We start from the raw sequence: 24263 nt of genomic DNA, 5'->3' as shown, positions 1-24263 counted from the left end.
AAGTGGGGTCTGGCCTAAGGTCAGCCAGTGAGTCTGTGGCTGAGTGTGGATTTGAACCTGAGTCTCTGGGCTGTGCTTGATCTGTTGTTTGTTGTGCTGTGCTACCTTTTCAGAAGGGTTGTGTGTGTATGACAGTACATTGAACTGCATGGGATTATCAGTTAATTGTTTGCTGAAAATATGTATGTGAAATATTTATCTATGTTGGTAGCTGACTTTTAGAGAGGACATGTTATTGTCTTCCGCTTCCATTGCTGGGTTTGAAAGAGCTTTGTTGTTTTCAACTAGGTAGGGTCCATCCCATGTTCCTGATTACATGAGGACTGTAACTTTGTTTTGTTTATTCAAACCCACTGGTATCTCCCAACAGGGCTGGGAAAAGAGTCCTGAAACTCTGGAGAGCCACTGCCAGTTAGAGAAGACCAGACTTCCCCAACCTGGTGCCCTCAAATGTCGCTGGACAATACCTCCCAGCACCCATGAGCTTTTGGCCATGCTGACTGGTGCTGATGGGAGCTATTTCCAAGCACACCTGGAGAGCACCAGGTTGATGTCAGCAATGCTGTTCTCAATAGGCCAATAGTATGATTTATCATAAGGCAACTTTTCTATGTTCTTATTGACCAAACTTTTTGTATGGATAGGGTTAATGGACAACTGTTGTGTGCATTGGCAGAGTGAGTATAAGCATCTCTGACCCTTTCTGTTCCTCCCTGCCCCCTGTTCTTCCTTCTCCCAGGTCCAAAAGGACCCGCATGTCTGCGATCGTGTGCCAATTGGACACACCTAAAATGTAATGTGCCTGTGATGCTAGGAGTCTGTGGTGAGGGTGCGGCTGTCTCCCAGTTAAATCTGATTGACATAGGTTCAGAACAGATGTAGCCTGGATAGCTCAGTTGGTTAGGGCGTGGTGCTGGTAATGCCAAGGTTGCAGGTTCGATCACCATACGGGACAACTGCATTTCCTGCATTGCAGGGACTAGATGATTCTCAGGGTCCCTTCCAACTCTACAATTCTATGATTGGAATGGAATACAGTAGAGGTTGGTTCATTAGGGCAAATGGGGCACTGCCCCCCCCCACCTCAAACTGCCCTCAGCCAATCCGTACCTGCTTGCCTTCTTACAACCAGTCAAGCTTCCTCCTCCTCCTCAGTCTCAGTGTTGCCCCTTGTAGAACTAGGCAGGGAGGAGATGGGGACAGAACTAGAATTAGCTGGCTCTGCCTTTTGTTGGCTCTGGCTGCACCCACTGCTTGGGCACTCTGCCTTCTGCCCTATCAGTCCCAACTGAGCACCAGTCTTCAAAGACTCCTTTAACACAGTTAATTTAAAGGAATTAACGCTGATACGAGATGTGTGGGTGGCCAGCCCCTGGATTTTTAAAAAGAGGACTTAACCCAGTCCTCTGTTAAATTTGTTGATCAATATTTTTTAGCCATGCTGGCTAAAAGGAGCCTGTGCAGAAAGATGGTGAGGACAGATGACCTGGGAGGGCTAGCTGGCTTATGCCCTGCTTGGAAGGTTTGCAGAGGTCTTTGGCTGGTTCTTTTCAGAAGGCAGATGCTAAACAGGATAGATCCATTGACATGACCCAGCTAGGCAGTCCACCCGGTTCTCAGGAAAGGAATTGATAAAATTAACTGCCTGCCTACAGCATTTAACAGTGATAGTTAGGAGCAGTGCCTCCAAGTTCAAGGGCAGTCTACTTTTGAGATGCCAAGAAGCTCAACTGAAACTGTTGGTGTTTAACCTTTTAAAGGCCTAGTAGGCCAGGGGATAGCTGACCTTTAGATCCTGCTGGACTACAACTCCCATCACCCATGAGAATTGGCCCTGATGGCTTGGGGGCTGATGGTGTTGTAGCAATGACCATCGACTAGGATGGTTTTAAAACAGAATTGAAGATATGTGCTGCTAGCCACAATGGCAGTATTCTCCGTGCACTGTTAGAGGCAGTAATGACTCTAAATACCACTTACTGTGAGAACAGGATGCTGGACTAGATGGTTCCCACCCCCTTTGGCCTGATCCAGCAAAGCTCGTCTTATGCTCTTACTATTTTAGGCAGCTGATTTTAAAAAGTTGGCGGGGGGGGGGGGCTATCTGGAAAGCTAAACGGTGGCATATTTCTTTGTCTCCAGTTGCCCCGGGACAAAATCTAAGCAGAATGGATCATATTGACCATCTAAACAAAAAGCTTTATACAGCCCCAGCAAGGTGATGATCCAAGGAATATGGGAACCAAAAGGCAAATCTGTGAGGTGAGATCTTCAGAAGAAATAGACAGAGCCCTGTCTGAGATTTCGGAGGAGGCCTCAGGCACAGACATGACCAAAGGCAATATAAAGCACCCCCCCCCAAAGGACAGTAGCTGCCACAATAGAAGAGGACAGAGACTCAGATGAGTACATTAATAAAATAAGGCAAGGACTGGTCTTGGACTGGGGAGCAGCCCTAGCTATTTGAGCAGATATTTGATGTGCTATCTAATCAACTGTCATATATTTCTAAAACGACAAATGATGTACACAGTCTTGCTCTAACTAACCAATCTGAGATCCAACTCTTACAAATGACGGCTAGGAAGCTGAAGGAACAATCTGAGAGGGATAGGAAGAATTTTTTTCATCTACGACGCCTACTGGAGAACCAGGAAGATAGGTGGGGACTAGATACTCTCCTTGAATTTAAACATACCACTGTCCCCTATAGAAAGAGCCCATCGGGTTCCGGGAGGCAGAACCAGAACCGGGAAAGCCCCAAGAGAAGTGCTAATGCATTTTGAACAAAATAGACTCAAAGACTCAATTTTCAGAGCTCTAAGAAATGTTAGAAGCCTAAAATATGGCGATGCCACCACTGAAATCTTTTAGGATATCAGCCCAGCCACACTGTGGTGGCAGAGGGCTCTCTAACCTTATACATTGGCTCTGAAAGAAGTGGGCATAGCATATTGCTGGGGCTTCTCTTTTAAGTTGATATTCTAGCTAAAAAGCAGAACCTGGGTTGCAAGTGATAACCAGCAGACTGGCAACATGGTGAAAGAGCTCCAGCTCCAAGCAGGAGATATTGCTCCCCAGCTCAAGCACACAAGAGCACCTTCTCAGGCTGGACAACCAAAAAGGGCAGAAAGAAATAAGGCAACTCCAATTAGAAACAGGTAGGTAGCCGTGTTGGTCTGCCATAGTCGAAACAAAATAAAAATTATTTTGTTCCAATGAGAAAGTAATAAATTGTTTTGTTTTGTTTTGTTTTCATGCATGAAAAGCATCTGGACTCCACTCTAACAAGCACAACAGTAAATTGGAAGAGCCTTTGTCCTTGGGCATTAGGAGGTGTGCAGCTTAGCAACAAGCCCCCGCCTGCCCCCCTAATTGATCCTGGGTACCATGGGAGGGATCTCCACCACTCCCACATTCCTGTTGTCAAGCAGGGAAGAACACCCTAGCATTTGTGTATGTAGTTTTCAGTTTATGTCATTTGATTTTCAAGTTATAGAAGTCCAGCAGAAAAACTGAGTTTCTTGAAAAAATCCATCTTTAATAGAGCAGGAACTACATACCTAGCATTTAACTCTCTGCTATCCACATTTCTACCAACATTACTATGATTCCTCAAAGCCAAACTACCTATAAAGCTTCTCTCCTTCAATGTTAGAGGGCTAGGATCGCCAATCAAAAGAGCCAGATTGGAGGCAGCCCTGCAGAGGGAACATCCAGACATTTTTCTCCTGCAGGAAACGTATCAATGCAGGAACCAGAGGGCTGCCTTGCTGGATAGGCGAGCAACTACAAGCCCCCGGCTCTGGGAAAGCCAGAGGTGTGGCTGTCCTGGTAAGCAAGCACTGCCCTCTGAGTGTTGAGGAAAGTTGGGAAGACCCGACAGGCAGACACCTCTTTGTTCAAGGTGTCATAGGCAGCCATGAAATCACCATTGCTTATTTATATGCACCCAACTCAGCACAAGACGACTTTCTCCGGAAGATGCTAACATAATTAGACCATTTGAAAAGAGGACAAACCATAACAGGCAGAGACTTCAGTTGCTGCAGCAATGACACAAAGGACCGAAGTAGGCACTGATCTGTGAACAAAATCTGCAACCCACGCTAGGTGGAAATATTAACTGAAAGGGACCTGGTGGACCCCTGGCAGGCACTACATCCATCTATGTCACACATAGACCTAATATTAGTACCTAAACCAATCAATTTCTTGGGAATAAGTCCTAGGGATAATTAAGAATTTAAAATCTGGAAAGTCCTCAGGACTGGATGATTTTACAGGAGAGTTTTATAAAGCTTTTCGCAATGAGCTTGCCCCATGGCGGACCAAACTGTACAACTGGGGGGGGGGAAGCATCACAAACATGGTGTTCTTCAAAACTGATGCTACTTTGAGTCATATAGTTCTCATTAATGTAGACACGAAGTTGTTCACATCAATAATGGTCAAGCATCTAAATACGTTTATAACTCAATACATATCTCCAGATCAAACAGGGTTCATGCTGGCCAGAAGAGAAGCATCACAAGTTTCATTAGAAGGGCACTAAATGTTACACATGAGCTGAATAGGGAGAAGAGAGCTGGCATGTTAATCTCTCTTGATGCCTATATGCACCCTATAAGACTTTTGATAGAATTGATTTCATTGGTTTTGACACACCTGCAACCGAATTGAAATTTGGATCTAAGTCCTTGCACCTCATTAAGCAATGATACTCCAAATCAAAAGCAATTACTTCAATCAACGGCTTCGACGCTCAGGCTATCGAGCTCTTAAGGGACGCCCGACACTGCTGCCATTGCTGTTTCCATTGGCCATAGAGGTATTAGCCGTTCAACTGCACAAAGACACTTTTATAGAGAGGATGAGGTACACAAAATGAATATGTTTGCAGATAACACCCTCTTAATTCTGCAAAATCCACTTAAGCGGCAGTTAGAAATGTATCACAGGGTAGCAGGATTGTAAATCAACTATTGTAAATCCCTGCTCCCTCCTATCAATTTAAACAACAGTACAAAAGACTAGTTGCTAGTTAACTCTCCATTTGCCATGGCACATGGAGCATCTAAATACTTAAGTATTAACCTTACTGCAGACACAAGACAACTATAGGGGACTGTATAAAAAACACTTAGAAAATGGAAACATCTTAGCCTTAGCTGACTCAGGCAAATAGCTGTGGTCTAAATGTCAATGTTACCTAAATGCTTATACTTTTTTCTTTCTTTCAAGTTTGCCTATTCTCATCCCTCCTCTTCATCTAAAGAGATGGCAAAACAAACTCAATGCATTTGTGTTGGAAGGTAAAAAAATCTAGGATAAGCAACAAAACTCTGTAGACATAGAACAAAAGGAGGAGTGGAAATGCCTAACTTAATGTTCTATTCTGCTGCTTTTTAAATCAAATCCTTGATCCCATTGCTCAGGGTAAGAACTTGAGATGGTCCCTTCCACACCTTCAATGAGAAGTCACCTTTCCTTACCTTTGTATATGCAGGAGGTAAGGGAAATAGACAATCCATTTACAAGATCAGTGTACTGATGGTGTGGAGATCATGGAGTGAAACACTGGGCCCTGACCCTCACCCCTGGTCCCATTCCTGGATCATCCAGCTTTCATCCAGACAGATAAATATCAACTGTTTTAAGGATTGGGAAGATGTAGGCATTTACACAATCCAGACCTGTTTCCCAGAGGGAAAGCGATATCCAAAAAGAAACTGCAAGTTAAATTAAAAGGCATTTGTACTACCAGGTTTGAGGTAAATCAGGCTCATTCTTTCGCACTTTGATTAGAGAGCAGGGGAGAGGGCTTGTGCACACTTAACCTTGTTTGAATACTTCTACAGCAAGTCAGCATATGACCTGAAGGGTGCTGTTTCCCTAATATACAGCAATCGGTAATATCATAAAGCAGGAGATGCTAGAGGCCTTCAATTTTTCATGGGAATTAGGCCACCCAACTGAAGATCACAAATGGGAGGGTAGCTGGACCCCCCTCTGCCTTTGTTATGTATTGGGTTTAACACATGTTATGATTCTAACCAATCGTAGAAGCTTAGGTGGACGAAAGTTCTAATGGCAAGCACTGTCAACTGTCAACTGCCAACTGGCAGTTCTTGTTGGGGCTTTAAGAGTGTGTTCTTGTCATAGCCTGTGCCAGCTCATTGAAAGTGCAGGCCTCTATGTCCCTGGGTGCCATCAGACCTTCCAGTAGAGTGATGGCGGAACTTCCCAGCACTGTCAATGGCACATCCACCTTGACTGCCTCCCTAGTGAAGCCTTGTAGTCGGACGTAGCTCCTTTTTCGGCGGAGCCACTGCGGCCATTCTGCAGGATGGCTCATATCGAAGTCCGGTGGCGGCCGACTATGACTGGTGGCCATCCTCGGACCTGAAGTAGTCGCTTGTACAATTATGGATGGTTGCGAAGACGCGACAGGCATGGTCTCGTTTCCGGGGCTTCTTGCTGAGTCCAGCGTGGTGTTGTTGTTGCGATTACTGTGAGGCGGCAGGCAGCTGTGCTGCGTTGCAGTCTCAGGCCTCTGGTATCTAGCGGGAGCTCATGAATCCCATCCTCGTCGCCAATATTAAATATTCAGGAAAAGTCAGAAGCCCAATGTAACTTCGTTTATTCAACAGCTCACTCCCATATTAAAACAAGAACACACTCTGAAAGCCCCAAGAAGAACTGCCAGTTGGCAGTTGACAGTGCTTGCCATTAGAACTTTCGTCCACCTACGCTTCTACGATTGGTTAGAATCATAACATGTGTTAAACCCAATACATAACAGCCTTGCTGCCTTAAAACCATCTCTGCTTGCTTACAGGAGGCCTTGCTCAAGGTCATCTGCTGGCCCTGGATACCAGTCAGGCTTGCAAAAATTAATCCCTCCCTTTCCCTTTCATGTTGGAAGAGTTGTTGTAAACTAGGCTCATTTATTCGTGTTTTGTGGGAATGTCTCCATGTTAAAAACTTTTGGAATAGAGTATTCTCCATTATACCCACCATGATAAGCCAACCCCTTTCTCCAAATCCTGCCTTAGCCCTGCGATCTTTGGACATAGACTTGGGCTCCATTCTCCACCACAGACAGCTTCTTAATGACTGCAGCACAATTAGTGATAGCTCAGCAATGGAAGAACCAGACTGAAATACCCCTGAGCATATGGGGAAATAATATATGGAATACAGCAAAGTATGAGGAGGGCAATTAAAGGCATGTGCATAGAAATGCCCTCCAACAAACAAGGACCCCTTTCTTTAACTATGTTAACAACCAAAATTATACCAGCCACTCAATATACTCAGTCGAGAGGTTACGTTAAGTAAAATGTTTTAACATTGAGTGTTTAAGCTTACATCTGAAGTCAATGGATAGAACGAACACTATTAGATGTAACGCTGGATACTTGTTTCTTGTATTTCTATTTATTTAAAAAAAAAAAAGTTAAAAATCAAAAAAGTTTATAAAAAGCTATTGACTGGTTATTGATTTATTTTTCTGGTTTGATGTTTTATTATTGATGCCCTGGGTTTGTTTGTTTGTTGGGTTTTTATTATTATTTTTCAATAATATTTTGATATTGTGATGTGAGTCGGTGTGTGGATTGTTTCACATATATATATGAAGCTCTGGATTTGTTAGCCACCTTGAGTCATGTTTGAGAATTAGGCAGGATAAAAACTGATAAAAGTCAGTGGGGAGCTTGGAGGCTTCCCGGAGATGTCTGGCTGGCCACTCTTAGGATCTTGAACATCAGGCAGATCAACAATGTTTAACTTTTCCAGATCCAGGGCCTTCTTTTAACCCAAATTTGCATCTGGGACCCATTTCTAAATCTTTCACCATATATTTGCATAGTGGTGGTGCTCCTGTTGCGACCCACCTTGGATCTGGCCGTGACCCACTAGTGGGTCCTGAACTACCGGTTGAAGACCAATGCCCTAGATCAGGGGTCAGCAAACCTTTTCAGCAGGGGGCCGGTCCACTGTCCCTCAGACCTTGTGGGGGGGCCGGACTATATTTTGGGAAAAAAATATATAAACAAATTCCTATGCTCCCCAAATAACCCAGAGATGCATTTTAAATAAAGACACATTCTACTCATGTAAAAACACGCTGATTCCTGGACTGTCTGTGGGCCAGATTTAGAAGGCAATTGGGCCGCATCCGGCCCCTGGGCCTTAGTTTGGGGACCCCTGCCCTAGATAGACCACAGCTTTGTCCCTACACAACACTTCTTAATGTCGTACAAATGAACCTTTCAGACAATGCCTAACAGGCTTTCTTTCCATCCTCTGCTGATCTTTGGGCTAATCTGTCTTTTGAAAGGAATCTCAACCCCACCCCACCCCCCCACCCCTGTTTAACATGCTTCGCAATCTGGTTTTATTAGCTCAATGAGCCACTGACTTATTCTATTTGGCATGATCAGTTTTCTTTGAATGGTACAATTCTCTTGACAAAAAAATAGGTGGAGCTGTTTTTAAGTGAAGATTTGGGGGCATGTTTCAAGGAGTGTGGGGTTTCTGCCCCTCCTTCCTTTTCTCGCCTTGGAAATGTGCAGATCGAATCCAAGACTCCAGCTTTGGTAAAACTGTTGAATCCAGAGCACGTACCCAGGCAAAGGTGTGCTCACTCACACCCTCCCTCCTCTCTGTTTCCGCCTCTGCTGCAGTCCACAGAATTGCTTACCCAAAAAGGCAATCAAAGAGGACGCCACAGGTTCATGTGTTTTCCCTGCACAGTGGTGCAATGCACAACCCTTAAAAAGCCAGCACCGTTTCGAGAAGGCTCAGAGAGCAGACAGTGTCTTTCCAAAGAATGCATGGCAGGTTGCTGGTCGTGCTGGATTGGATTGACAGTCTGTCCCAGTCCAGGGGTGATAGACAACATCTAGTGGTCCCCAGAGCCTAATCTCACGGGGTGCCAGTTGGTCCTTCTGCTAACCCAGAATTTCAAAAGTGACCTGGAGGGAAAATAAGAAGCTGCCTTGTACTTAGTCTGGCCCTTAAGAACATAAGGAGAGCCTGGTGGCCAAAGGGAGTGCATCTGGTCCAGCATCCTGTTCTCACAGTGGCCAGCTAGATACCCCAAAGGGATACCCTCTAGCAGGACTTGAGCACAAGAGAACTCTCCCCTCCTGTGGCTTCCAGCAACTGGTATGCAGAAGCATTCCTGTTCTGACTGTGGAGGAAGAGCATAGCCACTGTGGCTAGTAGCAATGGATAGCCCTCTCCATGAATTTTTCTAATTATTACTTTCATCTAAAAATAAATTAAGAAACCTATCCTCCTGACTCTGAATAGGAGGTGCTGGGGATTGAACATCGGACCTTCTGCATGCTCCACCTTTGGGGAGAAGAGCTATGCTGGAATGTTGTGTTTTAAACGCCACATTACTTTGATAGAAGGGTTGGTTTGTTGTTGACTGTTGTAAAACACACTTTGGTGAAAAGCGGCCTATACCTACTGGAAAGGAATGTGTGAAATAAATACTGTTTTTGCTTTCCCAGCAAACCAGTCCCACCAGAGGTTGAGGAAACCTATCAATCTGCTTCCTCTGTTAGAGGCAGCCAGCCACTGAATACCATTTGCTGGGAACCACAAGTGAGTCCAGTCCCGAGGACAGAAATTTAGGTTATCAAAGGTGGCAGTGGCTAGCTGGAAAGGGAAAAGCATCAAACGTGTGTTGGAAGCCAGGTGGAGTGTGGTGCTGACATTTTGGCACTGGGGGTGTAGAATCTGAACTCAGCACCCCCCAGTGTAGTAGTAGTAGTAGTAGTAATAATAATAATAATAATAATAATAATAATAATAATAATAATGATAATATTGACCACTCCAGTTAGAGCTGCCTGAAACTGGAGAGCTGCTTCCTGCTTGTCAGTGCAGACAGTATTGAGCTTGATGGATCCTGTGGTGTGATTTGATTTAAGGCCACTCCCTGCAGTTATCATCACATGTTGTCAATCTTGACTCAGAGACTTCTGTCTGCTGGATCCATTTCCCAAAACCTGCCGAGTCCTTTTTCTTCAATATTTAATGGCATCTGAAGAGATTTTAATTGCGAATTAGCGTAACTTTCTGTTGCTGTCCCTGGGGGTGAGCGAGTGGGATGAGTCTGCTCCAAGGCTTTTTGTTAGGGTGTTGGGAGTGGCGAGACTGGTTACTGCATTCTTAGGAAGCAAGCCTAAAAATAAAATAAAGATTCCAGCAGACCTGGGAACTTACTTCCAAATTTGCCAGTGCTGGGCTCCGTTTTGGAAGGCTTTGTAGCATTCTGCTTCCCCTGCCAGAGGCAAGATGCCTTGGAATAACAGCAAATTATTATCATTCACCTTTAAAAATCAACAGCAGCAACACCAGGATGTAGTCCACTAAGGCACCATCTGCAGCATACCTTTAAATAAGAACCATGTCATTTTAAACATCCATGGCTTCCCTGAAAGAATCCTGGGAACTGCAGTTTGCTGTTAGGGGCCAAGAGTTGTTAGGAGGCTCACACTTTACCCACCACAGAGCTACAATTCCCAGAGTTCCCTGAGAAGAAGGATTGCTAACTCAATCTGGGAGTTGTAGTTCTGTGAGGGGAAGAGGGGGTTTCCTAACAACTATTGGCATGTAATAGCAAACTACAATTCCCAGGATCCTTTGGGGGGGGGGAAGCCACAGCTGCCTAATAGCCCACTGACTCTAGAAATGCATGGGTGTCTCAGAATAAGCAGCACTTCCACCCACGCTTCCTGGGTGCTGGGAGAGCAGTGAGGAATCTGGAGCAGATTTTTTTTTTTTTTTTAAGTTCTGTGTTTTTTGTCTTGACCACACAGCCTTGTATCTTGACAGCTCGGCCTGGTCTCCATAAGGGAGCAGAAATTCTGCATAGGTGGGTGAGCTGGGTGGCGGAAGGGGAGGGTGGATCTTTCATGCCTGCTCCGCTGAAGCAAATTTTTAAGATGTTGCTAGCCTTTGAAGAGACCCTCTCCTCTGATTCAGATGGCAGAGATGCCAGCGCCAGGGTTGAAGATACGTAGGCATTGTTTTTAATAAGCTCAGGAGTGTCAGGGATTTTTTTATTCTCCAGCTCCCCGCACACAATAGGTTCCACCCCATCAACGCCGCCTCCCCCCCCCCCCCCCCGTCGTGTGACACTGGCCTAGCAACAAATCAGTGCTGGAAGGAAGCCAGCTGCAAATCCCCTTTGGGAACAAATTTCTGAAACTCGGCATTTCATATTTAAACCTGGGGAAGGAGGGAGGGTGGGGACGAGAAATTTCTGGCCTATTTCCCAATGAGGTGTTTAGTGGAGAGCAAGGAAGCATTTTACCACACTCCTGATGGCTGCCAACTTCCCTGGCCTCATGCTAGGAGAGGGTGGGGTCCAAATGGGAGTGGGTGGGATCAGAGTTGGAAGTGGGAGGAGTCACTCTCTCATTCACACACACACACATATGAGAACTGGTAGTGGTGTAATGGTTAGAGTGTTGGACTAGGGCAGGGGTTCACAAACTAAGGCCCGTGGGCTGGATAAGGCCCGAGGGACTTGTTTATCCGGCCCGCGGAGAACCCTGCCGCCCGCTCTTACCAGCGCTGTGCTGCACTGCGGCCCTCTTCCGGGTTGGAGGAGCACCGGAAATAGCTTGTGCAGGTGTGCAAGCATTATTTCCAGTGCACATCCGGGTCGGAGGAGGCCCATGCACATGCACACAAGCTATTTCCGGTGCTCCTACAACCCGGAAGTGTGCTGGAAATAGCGTGTGCACACGCATACGGGCGCGCGCTCCCCTGCCCTCCGGCCCGTCGCGTGATCGGCGCTGGAAACACCGGCCTGAGGCGTGGTAAGTTTGCTGACCCCTGGATTAGGGTCTGGGAGACGGGTTTGAATCAGGTCATGGAGCTTGCTGTATGGGTCATAGTCACTATCTCAGCATGACCTACCTCACAGGGTTATTGTGGGGATTAGATGAGGACCAAGACTAGGATTCAATTTCCATAATTAGCCATGAAGCTCACTAGGTGATTCTGGGCTAGTTGCTACCTCTCAGCTGGGCAGACTTCTTGCGGGATTTAAATGAGAACCAGGTCCTGGGAGAGACCAGGGTTCAAATCCTCCATGTGGCCATGAAGCTCATTGGGTGACCTTGGGCCTGTCCCTACCTCTGAATCTAGCCTATTTCATAGGGATTAAATGAAGAAGAGTAAAACTATGTACGCCACCTTGAGCTCCTTGGAGAAAAAGTTGGGGTAGAAATGCAATAAATAAATATTGGTGTCAAACACATATTCAGCACACACTTACCGTGGTTGTTTAACAAACTGCTTTTATATTTATAGGGTTTTTTTTGTGTGTGTATGCATATAGTTTTAGGTTTTTATTTATTCATTTATTAAATTTGTGCCTCGCCTTTCCTCCCAAAAGGGAACCAGGGCACCAAGCAGCAAAATGTTAAAACAGCACAATTTAAAATCCGATTTAAAACAAACACATTTAAAGCGTTTAGAAACCATTTAAAACAATCTAAAGCTTTTAAAAAAAGTTTAGAACCTCTAAATACATTGAAAAGTCATTGCAATATACAAAAAGCAGGAAGCCTGCATCTAGAGACCTAGTGTGTGAGGGAGAAGGCTATGCTGGGTTCCGCTGTCCTGACAAGCAGGGATTTTGTTGTTGCTGTATGGAACAGCATGCATCTGTGGACTGTAATCTGAAGCCCAGGTGTAGATTGACTACCTCAACGAAATGTAGACTTGAATGAGTTACATACTTAATTTTTTTTTGCACTTTTAATGTTTAACTTGAATTGCTGGAATTTTGATGGGGCAAGAAATCACTGAACCAAAAAGCATTTAAAAAAAAAAAAAAAAAGCTAAGAGCCCTGCCAGAATCTCAGTTATCAAGTAATCATCAATTTCAGAATTATGAATTTATAAAGGGGTTTTTTGGGTGAGAAATAGCCTGTTTTATGGGTTTGCAAAGTTTTGAGGAGGTGGGTGTTTGTCTATGTGGAACTCACATCTGACATGAAGTTGATAAAGGTCTGCTGGACTTAATTGGTGTCCCCAGGATACAGGTGCAGCAAACCTGTGGATTGCTTTTTAACAGAGAATCATTTGCATGATTCATTTCCAAAAGCCTGGGCCTGAAAATGCAAAGTTTTCAGTTCAGGAAAATGCACATCCTGCAAATATGCTATGAAATTTGCTGCGGATCCTCGTTGAGCTTTTCTGCAAGATCGTAGTGTGAGATATGAATAGGGTTGGCTCCAGCACTTGGAAGCTTGTGACGACTGCCAGGGACCCCGTGCCCTGGTAGGCCCCATTGCTGATCCTTTATCTGGGTCTCACTGGATGTTCCACCAAGAAACCATTTCCATCTCCCACAACACTCCCAGCTTAGCATCACTCTGATGCATTGTGGGAAATTTTAAAGATGAACTCCTCCTGCTTCATAGCCCTGCCTGTGCTGATTGTTGACATCTAACCTGGAAGGAGGAGCAGCCACTCACGGGATTGCTCCCCCACTCTACCTCTGCCATTTAAAGTAGTACTGTCCAGACGTGGATTTACAATCTCAGCGAGAATGACAGGCAGGGCCGTCAGTGGATGAGGATTTGTTTTCCAACACTGACACTGTGTTGTTTTCCAACACTGTGACTGATCATGGTGTAGGAGACTGGCATTCTAAGAGAAAGCACACACGGCGGTCAAAACTCTGATGAGGATTTAAATCCAGGATGGGAATAGTCCAGTCCACGCTCTAGATGTGGCTCTCAGTTCCTCTCTACCTGACTCTCTGCAGGCCACACCCCTTCTCTCCACAGGCCATATCTCTTGCCTCTAAATAGAAGAGGCATTCCTCCTGAGAGAAGGGAGAATGCCTCTTCTTAGATCTGCTTCCCCACTGCTGATCATAGCATAATAGAATTGTAGAGTTGAAAGTGACCTAAAAGGTATTCTAGTCCAACCCTCTGCAATGCAAAGAGGAGGCATTCGCTTCTCAAGAGTTGGATGAATGCAAGAGATGGAAGCCTGCTTCTATTTAGGAGAGGCATTCCCATATGAGAAAGGATAATTCCTCTTCTTGATTTCACTGCTCTGGAACATGTGATCCTCCAGATGTTGTAGGACTCCAGTTCCCATCAGCCTGAGCCCCCTGCCCAGCCAGCATTCTCAGATGGTGAGGGTTGTTTTCCAACAGCATCAAGAAGGCCGGTCAGATGCCCCTGCTCTGTTTGAAAGTGTGTCATCAGTTTTATTTATTTTTACCAATGAAGGGAGGAAGCCTGCACTAGTTCAATTCTTTCAAAGCCAGCTCTTTATGCAAGCAAAACTACTTGACAAAACAAAACAAAACTGACCATTACAGCCCTCCACATTACATGTTCTTTGCCCCCCACCTTCCTGCATTCTTTCACCATCTGCTAGAAGCTTAAGTTATGATAATTGAGCATTGCCGGTTTTTATTTTTTACTTTTGCCCTGCTTGTGAAGGAAGTGTAAATGCTACTGACGGGAGTGCGGTGCTGGTGGGTGGGCAGAGAAGTGTGAAATGTGCTTGCATTCAGCTGCGATGGCGCATTTTGTGTGAATGGGGAGAGAGTTGAGTGAGAAAGAGAACAGTTGGATGGCATTGCTATGGTGGCTGCCAAGAGCTGTCAGCATGACAACCGCATAGATCTGCTAGTCTAGTGCAAAGCAGATTACTATGTTCCTATTGAATCCAGCCCTTACTCTAGAAGGACTAGAATCTTAGGTCAGCAGCAGAGTATCTGATTGGCATGCAGAATCTCCTGGGTTCCGTCCCTGTTGGTATGGATAGTAATGAGTTTGATGGACCAATATTTCTGATTCAGTATAAGGAAGATTTCTTTGTTCCTGGGTTCAATCCCCAATGACATTTCTAGGTAGGGCTGGAAGAGACCTCTGCCTAAACTATGGAAATCTGCTTTTGCCAGTCAGTGTACACAACACTAAGCTAAATGGACCAGTGCTGTGACTCAGCACAAGCCAGCTTCTTGTGTTCCTAAACAGTGCTGGAACTCTCCATTATCTGGTGTCCCTGGCAGAGGGAGTGCATGGTTCTCCTGCCTCCCCATTCACCAGTGTGATGAGCGTGGTCACTGCGGCGTGGCTGCCTCTGCTGCAGAAAACCCTCTTTCCCGCTAGGCATGTGTGTGTCAATCCATCACTCGGCTAATGCTCCTTTTGTCCTTCCAGCCTTTGCTAACATGCTCAAGCCAACTCCTTCCTGCATGTATCTCCCAAAGCTGCGCAGATTAAAACAACACCACTGCCCTCCACAATCCCTCTCTTTCTCTTTCTCTCTTCCTTGTCAAGTAATGAATAAATATTGATTTATTTCAGGTTAATTAAAACCCCTCCTGGAAGAATTATCCAGTCCTACGTGCTTTTAAGACACAGAGATAGCAAGGGAAAGATATATAGATTAATTTCTCTTAATCTTTGTTATTTTCTTTTTCTTGCCAGTTGACAGTCAAATGGAAATTTATTGTCAGGGAATGAGTTGAGAGGTTGAAGCCAAATTAATCAGGGGTCAGGAAACCAAACCTTATGAGAAACAGTTGAAGGAGCTGGGTATGTTTAGCCTGGTGAAGAAGAGACTGAGAGGAGATATGATAGCCATCTTCCACTATCTAATGGGCTGTCACATGGAAGATGGAGCAAGGTTGTTTTCTCCTGCTCCAGAGGGTAGGTCCCAAACCAATGGCTTCAAGTTGCAAGAAAGCAGATTCTGACTAAACATCAGGAAGAACTTTCTGACAGTAAGAGCTGTTCAACAGCAGAACAGACCCCTTGGGAGGTGATGGACTCTCCTTCCCTGGAGGTTTTTAAGCAGAGGCTGGATAGCCACCTGTCATGGATGCTTTAGTTGAGATTCCTGCATTGCAGGGGGTTAGATCAGATGACCATTGGGGTCTCTTCCAACTCTACAGTTCTATTCTTTTATGATTCTAACAGAGGGTGGGGGGAGTGAGCTTGGTTTGATGGAGGAGAGGGCTATTGATGGTTGCTAGCCTTTATGGCTATGTTCTGCCTCCTCAGCTGGAGGCAGCAATGCTTTGAATATCAATAGCTGGAAACCTCAGGGGGAAAAGTGTTCTTGTGTTCGATTCCTGCTTGTGGGTTTCCCCATTGGGGCATCTGGCTGGCCACTGTGAGAACAGGATGCTGGGCTAGGTGGGTCATTGACCTGATCTAGTAGGCTCTAGTTCTAATGTTCTTATGATACCTGGCAAAAGGGGTTGTCTTCCCCTTTCAGATCATCCTTACACCAGTTGTGGAAATAGAATTTTGTGTATGAGTTCATGCTGAGAATCCTGGCATTGTAGATTTGAGCCAACTCTGTCCAGAAATCCTGGTGGTTCAGAGAGCCAGTTCCTAATTTTAGAGCATCAGAAGAGGACCTGCAATGTTGGATGAGGCCAATGGGCCATCTAATCCAGCATCCTGCTCTCACAGTGGCCAACCAGATGGTAAGTCCACTACAGTGATCTCCTCACTTACGATTCCCAGCAACTCGAAATCCTGCCTTAGTGGAGGAGGAGGAGGAACATAGCCATCATGGCTAGAAGTCATGTCTGGTTAATCTTCTTTTAAAGCTAACCAAGTTGGTGGTCATCACTGCTTCTTGTAAAGGAGGTGGACAGATTGATGAAGTATGAAAAAGAATATTAGAATGATAAGGGTATTAGAATGGGCTGATGGATCAGGCTAGAGGGGGCCCAGCTAGTCCAGCATCCTGTTCTCACAGTGGATGGACAGGTGCCCATTATGAGAAGCCCACAAGCAGGACATGAGAGCGAGAGCTTTCTGTCTGCTTGGTATTCAGGGGCATATTGCAGCCCCTGTCATAGATAGCCTTATGCTCCACAAATTTGTCTAAACCTCTTTTAAAGCCATTGAAGTCAGTGCTCTAACCACTGCATCATCACTGCCTCTTGCGGCAGGGAATTCCACAGTTTCACTGCCAATCAGTGTGGACAGTGAGATGGGCCAGGGTAATAATGGTGATGTGCACTCCCTGCTCCAGCAAGTGAAACAGGCAATAATGACTAGGAGAAAAGGTTTACCTATTGGAATGGATGTGTTCAGATTTGGAACTGAGGCCGCTTCTCGGCCACTTCTCTGTAGGAGAATGCAGTGTCAGTTATCCTGTCTCTGATCATCGTCAGCAATGTCTGATTGAAAACAAGGTGTGTGTTTAGGGGGCGAGAATATAAGCTTGATTTGCCCCTTGAGGTCCGCAAGGGATTTCAGTAGTGGTAGAGCACCTGCTTTTCATGCAGAAGGTACCAAGTTCAATCCTAGCATCTCTATGTAAGGCTAGAAAGACTCCCTGCCTGAAACTTTGGAGATCTGCTGCCAGTCAGTGTAGACAATACTGAACTGAATGGACCATTGGTCTGACTCAAAATAAGATAGGTCTCTATCCTCTAAAACACCCATCTCTGCCATTCACAGATTCCCAAGCTAATTTTCTACTGGCTTTTCTTTCCCTGACCACAGCTGCCCACCTGTTGCATCCTATTTCATATAGGCTGCTCATTTTCAACATCAGGGTTTCTTCTGAGACGTTTCTGGGCTGCCTCTCCCCTCCTGCCACGGATTCCTTTATTGGACTTGCTCAGTTGATGCCTGTCAGGACAGCCCTGAGCTAATGGGGTGCAGGGAGAAGACTTTACAGGTCTGGAGCTGTAATAAAGGCATCATTGAGGTTGCAGTGCATAATTGCCTCCATAAAGAGGTGATTAGAAGGAAGCACGAAGAGCCAGGAGGGGCAGAAGAAGTCAGAAACTGACTTAAATGTAGGAAGCTGGTTTATACCCAGACAGACCGTTGATCTATCTAGAGAGAACCAAGGGGCCTCAGGACAAACGAGGCCTATAAGACCTCTCACTGGCCCTCAGGGCCTTCCCAAGGCTGCACTACTTATCCAGGTCACATCCCCTCAAATAATGGATCACCCCTCCCACAAAGGTACGCTGTGCCTAAATCTGGAGGCACAATATAACCAGTGCAGAATTATCTGATGGTTTGATGATTTATTGCATTTATATACCACTTCCCCCCCCCAAGGTGCTCAAGGTGGTACATGGTTCTCTCCCTCCTCATTTAATCCCCATTCCACCCCTGTGAGGTATATTATAGGCTGAGAGGCAATGGCTGTGATCCAAGACCACACCTAGTGAAAGTCAGAGCCAAGTGGGGATTTGAACCCTGGCTTCCTAGCCCAACACTCTAACCACTCTGCCCTAGTGGCCTTGTCTTCTCTCCTTTGAAAGCAGACATGGGGACATGGGCGTAGGCAGGATTTTTGTTAGGGGGGGACAGGACTTTTGTTAGGCGGGGTGGGCAGAACCGATGTGATCGGTCAGTTAGTTAAGTATTTCTATTGTTTTACTTGATCTAGGGCAGCAGCTGCCCCCCCCCCATGTTTGAAGCTATCTTTCTGTATTTTCTACCTAAGGGTATTCTGCCTCTATTCTCCTTGCTTGGATAAATGCATGAATTTGACCTTTGGAAGGTTTTGTAAGTAAAGCATTTTAAACTTATTTAACAGTGTGTGTGGTCTGTTCATTGTAAGAGGGATAGAAAGAGAAGCGCACTGTTTGCAAGTGGACTAAAGTGGATAAAAGGGTTTAAGAACCTATATTCCTAGCACTATACTCCTTGACTTTTGTGTATTTAAACTCTGCTATTGGGGGCTCTGTTGGGGGCCTGTTGATCATTAAAAGACTGAAGGTAGAACAAGAAGCATGTTCTAATGGTTTGAACCAAGGAAGTTTTAAACAATCAAGGGAGTTCTGAATGCTAAGTTGTTGTTGATGATGATCTGTTTTCCCAGTGAAAGTGCTGCCTTTAAATCAAAAGTATTTTTTCTACCTCACATTTCATGTGCGAGAAGGGAATATGGTTTGATAAGAGAAAACGCTGTGAAGATCTTAAGGTGGAGATTGAAATGATTAAGGTGGAGACTGAATTGTTAATAAGATAAAGAATATTCCATACGGCAAATACTTCGCTGGACATTCCATTGACTGCTGGCATTCTTCAGCAATTTTCTGACAACTACAGTAAATAAAAGAGATTAGAGCTCTAAGATTGATGAAACTGTGAATGAAAGCAGACCAGAGAAGGAAAGTGGAATTAAAGAGAACACAGAAGGATTGCCAGAAAAGGAGGGTGAAATGGTAGAGTTGGAAGCAAAAGATGGTGAAATGGAGACATCATTCACACAGGTGTTTAGAGGAATGAAACAGCCAAATAGCAAAGTGGTGGTGGAGTGGAATGAAGGTATGGATGGACAGATTAAGAGACATCCTGAGCTGGCAGAGATAGAATTGAGAGAGAGAAAGGACTCTGTATGCAGTTTGAACTTAGAGAAAAAAGCTATCAGACCTCTAGCGCTTTTCTTGGAATAGGAATGGCTGTAAAGAGTAAATAGAAGCAATAATTTTTTTCAAAACCAAAACCAAGATAGTTTTCAAAGCCAAGAAGTTATAATAGTAAATAGGAACAGATGATATGGAACTGGGTGCGAACTAATGAGTATATAATGAGTAAAAAACTATGGAATATTGTTTTCATATACGATCACAGTGGAGAGACTCTTGTGTGGAAAAAGACTTATTATTTAATATGGAGGAATGTTGAGGTTATTGGAGACAAAGTTGATATGCTCAATTAGATAAAAACTATTGCTGACATTTATTAATAATAATTATAATTAGAGAATCCCTTTTGGACCTTTTGTGTGAAAATGAAAATGAATTAATCTATTTGGGTCAGAAGATTGGGAAAATATTGTGTAACAGTAAGTAGATCAGGTGGTTGTCACTCTAGAGTCAATATTTTGATTAATTTCTTTTATGTAACTGACAAAAAATCAAAAGACCTTTTTTCTTTTCTTCTCTTCTTTTTTGTTTTCCTTTGATGTTTCCTTTTTTCTTTGTTTTTGTTTTTAGTTAGATTACTGTATATTCTGGCGTATAAGACTACTTTTTAATCCAGGAAAATCTTCTCAAAAGTCGGGGGTCATCTTATACGCCGGGTGAAGAATCTGTGGTCGAGTATATCTCAAACGCTATATTTTAACTGGAGAAGTTGGGGGTCGTCTTATACGCCCAGTCATCTTATACGCCGGAAAATGGGTTTTTATTTTATCTTATTGCATTACGAAAAGGCTTTAATAAAATCTCTTTCTTTAAGGTTCTAGTCTGCTAGCTAGCCAGCCAGCCACAGGCTCTTCCACATTACTCCATTTCATTTTGACCCAGCCCCTGTCTGTTTTTCTTTTCTAAATGACATTCAATGATATTTGACTGCTGAGCATTATCCTCATTAGACTGAGTTTTATTATATTGAGGGGAAGGGTTGCCTTAGATTTTATTGCTGTTGTAAAGATGTGTTGTGGATATCTCCCACTGTTCTTTTGCTCCAGAGCTCTTGACACTCACTGCTTGCCTTCAACATTAGAAGAAGCAACAGCAGCACTGGCAGAATGTTCAAATTGGTGGTTACATTCAATGAGTGACTAATTTGTGTTCACAAACATTTGAGATGTTCACTTTATTCACATGTAACATTCAGTGGAGTGTAGGGACCATGTGCCTGTGTACCCAGGCAGTTGAGCTGTACAAATCAACAAATGGGCACTCTTTCACACAAACACTTGCATGTGTGTAGAGGCAGCTTGTACCATAAAGTGTGAACAAGGCTTCATTTGCTGATAAACAATGGTACTTGAATCAGGTTTAAAGCAGCGAGTCAGAATATACGAACTAGATTAAAACATTTAGGTAGTGAGAACTGAGAACTCAAACTGCATTTTTCTTTGAATGACCAGTAAACACACTCTCCCCTCTGTTCTTTTTCCAGTTACGGAGAAGGAGGTCCAGCAGTGGTGAGTACTCAGAGCTATTCTGGAGCTATTGTGAGTTCACAAGCATGCACATTTGTGTTTGTGAGCACGAAAAAAGTGAAATGGCGAGTCCACTGCTACCAATGTACAGGTGTGCATGCTACATGCTTGCCTGCTGGTCTCTATAATTTCTTGTCTCATTTGTGGGATGCGATTTCTGGAATGAAATGTAGCATCTGTAGGCCTGATAATTTGAGAGGAATGAAATCTTGACTGGGCAGAGGGGCAAAGCAGGGGTGAGGAACTTCAAACTTGGGGGCCAAATGCGGTCCTCCAGAACTCTCTCTCTGGCCCTTGGAACTCTCCCTAAACCATTCCCCCTTCTTCTCATTCCACACCCACTTTCCAGCCCCCCCCCTCATTGACTCTGCTTTGCACCCTGAGTGCTTTTGCCTGACGGAATGTGTCATTGAACTCTGATAGTGCTTCTTGCTTGTCTGGAGGGATATTATATATATTATATGTGTGTGGGGGCGGGGAGAGAGAGAGAGGAAAACAACAACAACAACAACTAGCCTACTACGCAAAGGTACTGGTAATTTTTTTACATTCGTTGCTCCACTTATTTTGACTCCCGCTGTGTTAGTTGTAAGGAAACATAGAACCATAGAACTGGAGAGCTGGAAAGGTTCCCAAAGGTCATCAAGTCCATCCCCCTAAAATGCATAAATTTCAGCTAAAAATTTCCTGACAGATGGCCTTCCAACATTTGTTTAAAACCTTCCAATAAAGGAGAGCCCACTACCTTCTGTCAAACAGCTCTCACTATCTGACAGTTCTGCCTAACGTATAGTCAGAAACCAAATGCAGTGAGAGACACTTATTATGATTTTATTGAAAATTTTCAGTTAGAGAATAGAATAGAATAGAAGGAAAAGAAGACAAAAACAAAAATTAAAGAAAGAGCAAAAAAATGGAAATCGTGATATATATAATTATATAAGCAATATAGTTATTCCAATTAATGAAAAATTACTAACAATATATTACAGTTTTTACATGTGCACTTTTATAACTGCATTCCAAATATCATTTTATTTATTCATGCACAGTCTACATCTAAATGCAATCTGTTCGTATATTGCGAGTGTTGTCATATCTTCTGTCAGTGGCTTAAAGCGGGCCATGGTTTTATCTTTCCAATAAATCAGTATCAGTCTTTCGGCAGAAGTTAGGGTGCAGAGAGTCCATCCACAGTGAGAAACTTGATGTAGCTCAAGAAACAAGGGCTGCTATGTGCTGCATTTATGGTGGAAAAAATGCTCTGCACTCCCTCAGAGGCTCTCTTTTCTTTGCTAGGATTGCACAAGCTCCCATCCCCACCCTCGAACTAAACCCTGCATCTATCTGATTTGCAAAACCTCATTATATTTTCATCTTGTAGATAGCACTTTAAAAAAATAATAATAATGGCTGTGCTGTGCCATCAATGGTGCCTTCCCTCCTGGGCATACATACAGTCTAGAAAGGCTGGCTCCTTCCCCAAACCTCTGTAGGTGTGTTTTTTTGGAAGGCGTCCAGCTGTTATCAGGACAAGACAGGCACCACTGTTTACAGCTTGGAACGCAAATGCAGCTGAAGAGCAGAATATTCAGTTCCAGGCATTTCCAGGTGGGGCTGGGAACATCCCTTGTCTGAAACCCTGGAAACCCTCAATCTGTTTCCATCACAGCCAGTTCTCTATAGGAATTTTCGTTATCTTAAGAGCTGCTAACTGAGTTTGCTTCCCCCCTCCTTTTTTTCTTTTGTGTGATGTCTTTTAGATAGCTAAGAGGGTAAGCACACCCACACCCACAACACCCTATCTCTATCTTTATCTTTATATTCTATCATTTCTGTCTGTCTGTCTGTCTGTCTGTCTGTCTGTCTATCTATCTATCTATCTATCTATCTATCTATCTATCTATCTGGACATATACAGTACATAGAGACTTTTTACTTCTAAGCTGCCCTGGGAGACTTTCCTGCTGAATAGCAGGGTAAAACATGTTTTAAATTAATAAAACAGCAACAATTCTGTAAATTGCCATCCACACTAAAATATCAGAATTTGAAAACACTGAAAGAGCTATAGCTTTACCAAGTTTACAGAAGACATCGAATTATTCAGCACCATAAGAATACAGTAGAAGGGGATGATTGCAGAGAGCTCCAAAGGAATCTCTCCAAACTGGGTGAACATGCATGAAAATGGCAACTGCAACTAAGAAGATCCCTACTGGATCAAACCAGTGGCACTTGCTGTTCCCAGAGTGGCCAAACAGATGCCCTGGTGGGTAGCCCACAAGCAGTACCTTGTGATGTCTGTTAACTGGTTTTCAGGGGTATACTGCCTCCAGCAGTGGAAGTGGGACATAATAAGAGCCTGCTGGATCAGGCCAATGGCGATCTAGTCCAGCCTCCTGTTCTCACAGTGGCCAGCGAGATGCTACAATAGGAAGTCCACAAGCAGGACCCGAGCACAATAGTTGTTGCTCCCCAACAACTGGTATGCGGAGATAGACTGCATCTGAACAGAGAAACTTAGCTAATATGGCTAAGAAGAGCCCTGCGGGATCAGAGCAAAGGCCCATCCAGTTCAGAATCCTGTTTTCACAGTGGTCAACCAGATGCTTCAATGGGAGGCCTTCAAGCAGGGCCTGAGCACAAGAGCATTCTCCCCTCCAGCAGTTTCCAGTAATGGTATTCAGAAGCATTACTGCATCAGGCTGTGGAAGGAGAACATGGTCAGTGATCCAGGACAGATCTAATAGCACATTCACATAGGGCATAATTAAAATGTGGAGATTTGTTCCTACTGGACTGGGAATGGCCACTAACTTGGGCAGCTTTGAAAAGCATTAGGCAAAAAATGGAGGACGAGGCTATCAATAACTACTAAGCATGATCAAAAGGTGCAAAGACCCTTCCTTCTATCCTTCCTCCTACTAAATCAGTCCATTGGGGTCCACTCAGCTCACAGTGGCCAATCAGATGCCCCACTTGCAAGACCTGGGTGCAACAGATTCCCAGAAACGGGTATTCAGAGACATGCTGCTTCCAGTGGTGGGAGAAAGAACATCACTATTGTGGCTAGTAGTGATTGATATTCTCTTCCATGAATTGATCTAATCCTCTTTTAAAGCCATTCACATGGATGGCCATCACTGCACACTCTTACCAATAACTGCTCCAGGAAATTGAGAGGAGAGGCACCCTTAGTCTGTACTCCTTTCTTAGCACATAGCAGATCGCAGAAACATTTCTGTGCATTCCCTCTGCTGATGCAAACATGCTCGCTTATCCGCACTGTTGAGTGTGGCCAGCTA

General features: G+C 44.3%; 1 protein-coding gene across 1 annotated transcript in view; it reads left to right on the top strand.

Moving 5' to 3' along the window:
• NCS1 (neuronal calcium sensor 1) overlaps window positions 1–24263 on the top strand; it is a 61483-nt gene that overhangs the window by 18005 nt on the left and 19215 nt on the right. Inside the window, exon 3 of the mRNA XM_033137335.1 lies at window positions 20913–20937. Within this exon, the coding sequence (XP_032993226.1) occupies window positions 20913–20937 (25 nt within the window). The remainder of the gene's footprint in view (window positions 1–20912; window positions 20938–24263) is intronic.

This window comes from Lacerta agilis, chromosome Z (assembly GCF_009819535.1).
Source record: "Lacerta agilis isolate rLacAgi1 chromosome Z, rLacAgi1.pri, whole genome shotgun sequence".
Lineage (NCBI taxonomy): Eukaryota > Metazoa > Chordata > Lepidosauria > Squamata > Lacertidae > Lacerta > Lacerta agilis.
This window is presented reverse-complemented; position numbering and strand designations above follow the sequence as displayed.